The 9,218-nt window shown below is 49.3% G+C and overlaps 1 protein-coding gene across 1 annotated transcript; it reads right to left on the minus strand.

Annotated features, from left to right (window-relative positions):
* Positions 1 to 65: 65 nt before the first annotated feature.
* Positions 66 to 8,604, minus strand: KIF20A (kinesin family member 20A). The gene is made up of 18 exons (XM_054643048.2): positions 8,449 to 8,604; positions 7,939 to 8,028; positions 7,700 to 7,819; positions 7,114 to 7,252; positions 6,831 to 7,018; positions 6,597 to 6,741; positions 5,678 to 5,878; positions 5,336 to 5,447; positions 5,158 to 5,229; positions 4,480 to 4,623; positions 4,237 to 4,402; positions 3,822 to 3,986; positions 3,121 to 3,260; positions 2,918 to 3,020; positions 2,053 to 2,260; positions 1,575 to 1,666; positions 1,175 to 1,312; positions 66 to 338 (listed from the first exon to the last, which is right to left on the minus strand). Exons 1-18 carry the CDS (start codon positions 8,602 to 8,604, stop codon positions 66 to 68), a joined length of 2,652 nt encoding a protein of 883 aa, XP_054499023.2.
* Positions 8,605 to 9,218: the final 614 nt, after the last annotated feature.

Consider the following 9,218-nt stretch of genomic DNA (forward strand, 5'->3'; position numbering starts at 1 on the left):
ATGCTACTATATTGGATTTGCCACCTGTTCCAGTAATAGCGGGGCAGGGACCTCCTTTTCAAAAGTCATAGAGCAACTGAACGAAGTTGCCAGCCTCGGGTAGCCACAGGACGGGTGGCTGAACGTGTCAGGATGTTGTGCAGGAAGGGCTTTTTGCCAGGGGGCTGATTGGGCTGCAGGTTCTCCCTGTTGGCACAGAAGCGTTTCTTGAGGGCGGAGGTTGGCGGCACCTGCAGCCTCTGCACCGTGTGGTACTGCTCAGCAATGCAGGCTGCCTTCTTGCGCAGGTCCAGCTTCACCAGCATCATGTTGTTCTGCAGCTCTGCCAGGGTCTGGTCCTGAAGGCAAGGCAAGATATATTTATATTAAAAAAATATAAAAATATCAAATCATAGAAAGAAAAGCTCATTGGGAGTTGGAGCAGACCTTAAAGATCCTCTTGTTCTCTGTTGTGGACAGGGACAGCTTTTACTAGACCAGCTTGCTCCAAGCCCTGTCCAACCTGGCCTTAAAACACTTCCAGGGATGGAGCAGCCACAACTTCTCTAGGAAATGTGTTTTCAGTGCTTCAGCATCCTTACAGTATTTTTTCCTAATATCTAATCTAAACCTCAGTGTGAAGCTATTCCCCCTGGTCTTGTACAAAAAGTCCCTCTCCAGCTTTCTTGTAGGCTCCCGTCAGGTACAATGAGAAGTTGTCTTAACTCCCCGGTTACTGTGAACTGAGGAGGATAAACAACCTTGTGCCAAAATTCACTAACTGTTCTGCTAAATAAGACCATGCATAAAAGCTTCTACTGTGAACAGTGTAGCAGTTCAGTAACACATAGGAACAGTAAGGGTGGGACAAAGCTGACTCCATCCTGCTGCAAATATGCTGCCATAGCAGCTGTGATGGAGTGGCTAAGGAAATGAGAACTCTGAATTCTCCTACTTTAAGTGCAGGCTGCCAGTGAACTGAACAGGAACAATTTGGGTCTCCTGTGGAGAGGTAAATACACAACTAACTCCACCATTGAAAAAAATCAGCCATAGAGCTCCCTTCACAAAATATGTATTAGCAAATAAATAATTTTTATTTGCAGCAGCAAGAACTTTGTTGCTCTGATTATGGCCAAGCACACAGATTGGAGCCCTCTCCCCCATGCAACCCACACCAAAGCAGACACATCACCTGTCTTGCCAGGATGTCATCGCACGTGCCCAGGGCTTCTCGCAGCTTCCCTGCCCCTGTGCTGTGGCAGCACGCTCGCTCTGCAGACTGCAGAGACTCCCCAATTTTGTGTAGCTCTGAACGCAGCAATCTGATGTTCTAAAAGAGAGGGGTTTAATGCAACAGCTGGTTTTGGCACTGCTCTGCAAACAAAGCCACTCCAAGGTAATTCAGGCATGCAGCACTGAGGGAGGATCCCCATCTGAGTGATCAGATACTACAACCTTCAACAACTCCTGTAAGTTCAACAAACCCATTTCATTTGTTTAAAAACCTGGAAACAGCAGCCCCGAACTCTGTTTAAGCTGGCAGCCACTTTGCCCTGCAAATGTTCTTTTCTGTAACACAGAACTGGAGTTACCTTTTGTCCATCCTCCAGCTTCCTGTCCACATCCATAGTCATGGGTTTGGCAGAGGGAGGTGGCTCCACTAATTTCTGGTACTTGTGCAACTCTAGGAACAGACAAAAAGTAGTGAGCAACAGGACATTGATCAGCTTTCAGAAGCCTGAAATTCAGGACTTCCCTTGAGACAAGCTGCCACAGGCAAGCTGGAAAGAGCTTTTGAGTTTGTGCAGAAAGGCACAAACATTCCAGGCTTCTCCCATTCACTTAGACAAAGGGGCTTAAGAATTTGAATGGAAAGATTATCCTGTGCTAAAGTCCATTTTCCTGTGAAAATGAAGTGAAACTGCCCATCCAGCACATTATTCCTGTCACCTACAAGTCAAATAATGTTTTGAGGGTGCCTAAATCCAATGTACCCTGAAGGAAGTCTATCTAACCCTGCACAGGGAGCTCTCAGCAGGGTTCAGAACCTGTACAGCATTGCTGCTGTACCTGCACTTGTGGAATTCAGCTCCTTTTGACACTGCTCCAGCCTGGCTTTGGTGTCTGCCAGCTCCTGCTGCAGAGCAGACGAGGTGGTCGCTCGCTTGGATCGGCGTACACTCTGCTCTGAGTCCTTTTGCTTGGCTTCCAGGCTCTCCAGTTTTTGTTTGGTGTCCTTCAGAGCAGCTTTGAGCTCCGAAATCTCCTCATCACGCTCCTGAGGAAGGAAGTTTGTTCAGAGAGTCAAGATTTTTGTAGCACAACTTGTCTGAAACATTCTGTGTCTTTATTCCTGGAGAATTTTTCAATCCCACACTTCACAAATTGAACCCAGCCTTTAAGGTTACTTTTAAGTGAGTACAGAAAACCCACTTCCTGGGAGCCTAAACCACTTTTTTACAGGCTCTAAAGAGGGATTGCTTTAGGATTTGGCATCTTCAGAGTAGTCTGCGAGTAGTCCCACTTTTGAGGTCACTCAAATGCTGTAGGCATCAAAATATGGACAGGTCCATATCTATCATCATAACTGAGAGCAAGAAGAGAAATTTACACAGCTTATGTGAATCTGAAGAGCCTAAATCCAGCCACTAGTGGAAAGAGTTAAGAGGAGAGAGAATCATGTTGAACAAATCGACAAATCAGGATGGTTGTACATTAGTTTCCAGACTGACTGTTCAAAATTAGGAAGCCTAGTGGGCTACATAAAGTAGGAGACAAGAAGCAAAAATTGTCGATCAAGGGATGAAATAATATCACCAAAAATACCTCAGAGAACAAAATCTTTCTTTTCATTTTGCATAAAGATCTTCCTGGACTCAAGTACCCAGAGTCCCTTCCCAACCCACTGCTGCTTTCCTGATTGCCCTGAACAAACCTGCATCTCCTCCTGGTAGTGGTCAGTCAGTAACTCCTTCAGGATGTTCATTTTGCCCTCATACAGTTCCTCCAGCTGCTCTCTCTGAGCATCCACGTGCTGGCTACAAAGAGAACAACCAACCCCATGTCAGGACCTGGCAGTTCTGGGTGCTGCAGCTCATCCTGAGCAGAGGGAGGGAGGGAGAGCAGCACAGGCTGTACCTCCACCACTGCTCCTTCTGTTGCATGTGCTCCAGCATCTCGTTGCAGATCTCCTCGCGCAGGCGCATCTCGAGCTGCAGCTTCTTCTGCCGCTCCTGCACCAGCAGCTCCCGTGCAGCCTCGACCGCGCGCAGCAGGTCCTGCAAGAGACACAGCTCTGCTGCCCACACTGCACTAGAGTCCAGACCTGCAGTAAACTAAGTGATGCCATGGCTGCAGGATGCAGGGATCTAGATTTAAGGGTTTAGTCACTTGGAAAGAAAAGTTGCCAGGGTTTGCTACCTTGGCACATGACAGCTTGAGTGTCTGTAGGGTTGACTTCATCTTGAGCGTTCAGCTATCCCCACTGCTTGCTTCATCTAGAAAGTTTGGTTATTTTTTTCCCATTTAGATTCTTGTTCTGCATGTTTTCTAGATGTCCCTTGCAGAGAAGGAATTACAGGTCTGCACCTGCACTATTACTGCCACTATTGCACAGATGACAAAGTGCTTTCAAATTCAGCATGTGTGTCCGATTTAGACCAACTGCAGAATGTTTTTGTCAAGGATTCCCAATTTCCTGGGTCCTATAACCTTCTGGGGTTCTGTGTCATCTCTCTTGGCTCTCTCTGAGCTCCAATCCCAGCTCCCCAGGCCAAAGCTAACAGTCATGTTCTTGACCTTGCATCCACATAAAGGCTGTAAAACAAATCACAACCCACCTTCTTCTCATACATAGAGACATCTCCCTCATCCTCAGTGTCTTCTTCTGATTCCACATCTTCCTCTGGCTCTGCCTCTGGACCCTGGCTGATTCGCCTGCTGTGTTCTTTGATGATGGATTTTAAGGATGGAAGTCCCAGCTTCATGGGAGGTGCCTGAACAAGCTGAAGGGGAATAGACCACCATTATCAATCTGCAAAGCCTGGAAGTTGTGTAGTCTTTAAACACAGCCAGCCCCTCTCTGCAACCTGTCAGCCATTTCAGTTTAGCTGGATACAATAACCGCTGGAGAAGCGTAGGGACGAGGTACAAGCATGCTCCCTCCCCTTGTGGTGGGAAGGGACTAAGTCCCACAGAAGCAAGAGAAACCAAAGCCACCCTGACCATGCCATGATCCTGGTGTGTGTGACTCACCTGGCTGGCAATGGCTGAGAACTTGGCTACATGCAGAGTCTCATCATAGGTGGAAGCACACTGGTTGATGTTGACAATCATGCAGGAGCGCCCGCGCCCGGTGAAGAAGCCCTGGAACACGCGGGTCAGTTTGCTGTCCCGGAACGGAACCACCGCCTGCTTTGTCCTGTGGGAGAGACACCAGTGAGCTGGGAAAGCAAAAAAAAAACCCCACACCCTCCCTCTGGAGGTATGGATGCTCACCTGGCCTGCTGGTTCTGGCGGAGGGCGGCGATGCAGCGGCCCAGGGTGTGCAGGGAGGTGTTGATGTTGTTGGCTTCCTTCATTCGCTCCCCGCTCCTCTGGTCCTTGCAGCGCTCGGAGCCCGCCAGGTCACACAGGGACAGCCTGAAGGAAACAGTGATATTCACATCTCTTACAGGCTTTGTCCTGCCATATCAGGTTTACACTTCAGACAACCTGCAGTCACCTTCCCAGCTTGCCCATAAGGACACAGACCATTCTTTTAGGTGCCTGGGCTGTTGATGGACAGAACGGCCTGCCTTAAGAGTAAGTGTTACACAAAGTAACAGCAAAATGAGCTTTGAAGTGTCAACTTCAGAGATCCTTTGCCAGTCCTCAAAACAGCCATTTTCCAGATAAAGACATCCCAGGGACAGGCACCAACAGCACTCAAATCAGCCCTGCTGCAAAGGGTAAGGATGCTCACATTTACCTTCACTCAAAAAGCCTGAGAACTACCTCAAGTTGTACCTTGCAGTACTCCTCAAACTCCTGTCAGTTCTAAGACTTAACATTTATTCCTTCCAAGTATACTTTCAACAACACCATCATCAAGATACTTCCCATACCCCAGGCCCTCAACTAAAGAGACAAAACAGCTGAGATTACACCCAAATCCTAAAAAAACATGAAACTTACTCGCTGATTTTTGGAACAACTTCACTGCCACCTCTTTGCAAGTGCAGAATACGAATGGAGAACACACTGTGACTGTAAAGAAACATTCAAATATTAAAAAAAAAAAAAAAAAAAAAAGCAAATTTTAAAAGCCCCTCAGAATTGTATTTCTGCCTAAACAATCCCTCTCCCTTCAGACCTGCGACTGGAGTTCTGGTTCATGTGCGTGCTCGCAAAACTCTGGTTTTTCCGACCCAATTTCAGGAGCTTCCAGGCCTCATCTGCATCCCGGACATTGATCCAGTTCAGATCTGGAAAGCAAGCATTGGGCATTGATTGGGCACAGCTGTTGGGAGACTGGCAGAAAACTTATCTCAGCCCCAACCTCACCACTGTGTGTTCTTGACATCAACAAATTTGGCAATCCTGTAATCCCAACATCAGAGCTCTCTGTGGGGCTCTCCAGCACATCACTGCTAAGCCACCCACCCACTCAGTCCTAAACATCAGGCCACCAAACCTCTCCAGCAGGCAAACCCACCTTTCACATAGGGGTTGCCAGTCTGGTCCTCGCAGAGCCGCAGCGTTTGCCGCTTGCGGTTCTGCCCAGGTAGAGCTGGTTCTAACAGGTCATAGATTAACTCGTTGTAGATCTCAAAGAAAGAGACCCAGATGGAGAACTGCACATCTTCTGGGCTGGTGAGTGAAATACGATCCAAGTCAGCCCAGCAAGGGCCCAGTTCTGGGGAAAAAAAGGAAGGAAAACAAATCATGACTGCAGCTTTTCATGGATCCAACAGAATGGTTTAGGGCTAGAGCAAGATACTTCCATCAGCAAGCAAAACCACCCCAGACACAAATCCTTTTATTTACTTCCTCCCATTTGCATCTATTCTAATGCCTGTCCCCAGTGAGACAGCCTAAAGTTTCCTTTGACAGGATCACCTGCTCTGTGTAAGGACTTCTACATACTCAATTTTTTTGATTCTAGAATTGCAAGATATTTCAAACATTAATTCTTTCCAGCATAACTGAAGTTTTAGTCCTTGTTATCTCAATCACTCCATGCTTCTGGATACCTGAGTAGCTGGTAGTTCCTGGGTTTGATAGTCAGAGCACAAGTGCTCAGTGCAGCCTGCCACTCTGGCATCCTGCTTCCCAGCAATCCCCATCTCACAGCAATCAGCTGCTCAATAACCACATTCCTTGAATGAAGTGAGTGAACGTCAAGCAATTTTTCATTTCACAAGGCTTTGTTATTATGGAGTGGCAAATTCTTCTGATACTGGCAAAACATATGAAGAGTTTTTCTGACGTGGCATCTTTCAAAGGGAAAATCTGAGGCTACAGCACCTTTTCTCCTTTACCCAGAACACAGCATCCAAACAGCCATCACCCTTTTCTTCCCCCATCCTCCAGCAAAAAGTAGCAGGTATTACACAACAGGCTTCCAGAAATACCTTCTGTCTGGCTGAGGTCTGAACGGTTGGTGAGCTGGCTGGATGAAGACAGCCCAGCAACTCCACTGTCAAAGCTGCCACTGGTGGTGGCCTGGAGCTGAGATTCAGCACTGTGACTCCTCTTCAGCGGCGTCAGCAGCTCCTCCTTGAAGGAAACAAGGAACAGGAGCATGCAGGTAGCGTGACACCACCCCTTTCCTCTTGCTGTTGAACTCCCAGAGGCCCCGTGCTTACCTCCCAGAGTCCCCTCTGCAGCATCATCTGCTTCTTGGTCTCCTCCTGGCGCACCTGCCTGCTGTCCAGCCAGGTCACCTCGTTGGAGAGGGCAGGCTTCAGGTCCATGGCCTGGTACAGCCGGTCCCCCACACTGTGGAAGATGGTTGCCAAGGAGCGAGGCAGAATCCCCCCATCTTGGGCAGTGCCTGCAGCAAGAACAGCAGCAAAGCTGAGGATTCAGAGGCAGAAGACAGAAAACAATTCCTTCAACAGGCCCCACAACACCGGGTGCTTTCCTTACCCTGAATCGTGTGAGTCTTCCCTGAATTGGTGATGCCATAGGTGTAAACCAGACAGTTCTGCCCACTCAGCACATCCTTTACCACCTGCTTCATTGTCTCATCAAAGAACAATTTCTGACCCACCTCTGGTCCAAAAATCTGCAAACAAGACATAGAAAAAATGGCTTCATGTAGATCTTCCCTAGCCTTTGCTGATGGTTGCTCAAGTGATATTACATGGTCCTTTGTTCCCCGCACTAGCCATGAGCAAGAGACCCACCAGCAATTCCAGCTGAGCTCCCTACAAAAACAAGCTGCTCATTTGTTTAATCCAACAACATCTCATATCACTGCAGCCCCTACTCTGTTTAGAGCCTCATGAACAGGAGTTTGCCATTTGCTGCCAAAAAAGGGTTGCCAGAAACAGCTTAAAATAAAAAAACTAATAAAGTAGCAACTAAAACCTGAAGTAACCTGATTGCATGAGACTGAAGAGTTCAGGCACTGCCCTGGGGTCAGTGGATGTGAATAAGGCAGCTTTTCAAGCTGCAGGGCTGGTTTAAGCTTAAATCACTTCCAGATGGGTTGTTTGTCCCAGCTACCTACCCTGGTGAAGGAGAATCTGTGCACTGCTTGTCCCACTCCTCGCTCCGTGCTCCGCATGGTGAAGGAATTCTTTGGAGCTTTCAGAATAAGGCTTTCTGAGTTCTCAATACAGACACAGCCCTAAAGAACACATAAAATCCATCATTGCAGTGGCTTACAGAAGGATAGACAGTGAAGGACAGCAGCATCTCCCAGCAGGCACACAGCCAGCTCAGACTCTGCTTCATTCAGTGTCTCACCTGGTCTTCCCCCTTTTCTACTTCTGTAGATTTCAGAGGTCGAACTCTGAGGTAAACCTTTAATTTTCCATTATTGTCTTCAGCTACAGCCTGCAAGAATCAGCACAAGTTAAATATGGCAGCCAGAGACGCAGCACACACCCCCCATGGGAACACTTAACAGGAACCACAATATGGAGCACACATGTTGGCTGTGCTGCAAGTGCTGAGGAATTTCTCTGGTCCCAAAATCACCAACAATGCCAGAAGCTTTCTTAGGCATTCCCAAGCACGCCAGCATTATTTTTTTTTGTTTATCTAATGGATCAGACCAAGAGTCCAAAGGCCTAACACCCAAACCAAGCATCACCCCAAGAGGCACTTGCTGCCCACTGCTTTCCCAGGAACTGCTCCCCCCAGTTGCTGCCTCTTCTGTCTCTGTTATTTCTGCATCCCACTACCTTTGTACAGAGAACAGCAGCCACAAGTAAAAACGCTGCCCTGTTTGTGACAGAAGGGCTCCAAGCTGACCTGAGCGCCCTCGAGGTTTGGGGAGATGGCAGAGAACTCCGGCAGCAGGTCCTTGCGCAGGTCAGCCCCAAAGCCCGCTGCCGTGGACTCGAGCACAGGGGAGGCTGCAGCCTCATCGTCAGAAAACAGCCCCGGGGAGGCGAGTGCTTGTGCCATGGTGCCTCACACGGCTCCTGGGGAAAAAGGGGAACGGGACAAGGTGATGTTACAGCAACCCCTGCACATCCATCGGTCCCCACAAACACGGATCCCCACGTGGATCCCTCCCTACACACACTGCAATGTGCACACCACATACGCACCCCCTGCACACGGGGATACCTCACAGGACCCCAGACACAGCCCATGCACACACAAACACCACCCAGGACTCCAAACCCACCTCCTGGACATACGGACACCATATGGGTGACATGCACAGAGACACCCCTTAAACACACGGTACCAAACAGACCTAACGCACGCACCAACCACCGCACAGGACAACCCCAGGCCCAGACACAGCTCGTCACTGCCCCCCAAACACACACACAGCTCAGCACCACGCAGGTCCGGCCGCACGCACAGGGACCCACCGACACCGCCGGCCGCCCCTACTGCCGCTCCGGCCCCGCTGCCCCGCACGCCGCCCCTCGCTCGGCGTTTCAAACCTCGCCGCCCGCCCGCTCCGCCAATAGGAGCACGGCATGAGTGCCCCTCGACCAATCAGCGCCCGCTCTCTGGATGGAGGGGGCGGGGCCCCGGGCAACGGGCCGCCCGCGCGCGCGCGC

The sequence above is a fragment of the Agelaius phoeniceus genome, chromosome 15 (assembly GCF_051311805.1).
Source record: "Agelaius phoeniceus isolate bAgePho1 chromosome 15, bAgePho1.hap1, whole genome shotgun sequence".
Classification (NCBI taxonomy): domain Eukaryota; kingdom Metazoa; phylum Chordata; class Aves; order Passeriformes; family Icteridae; genus Agelaius; species Agelaius phoeniceus.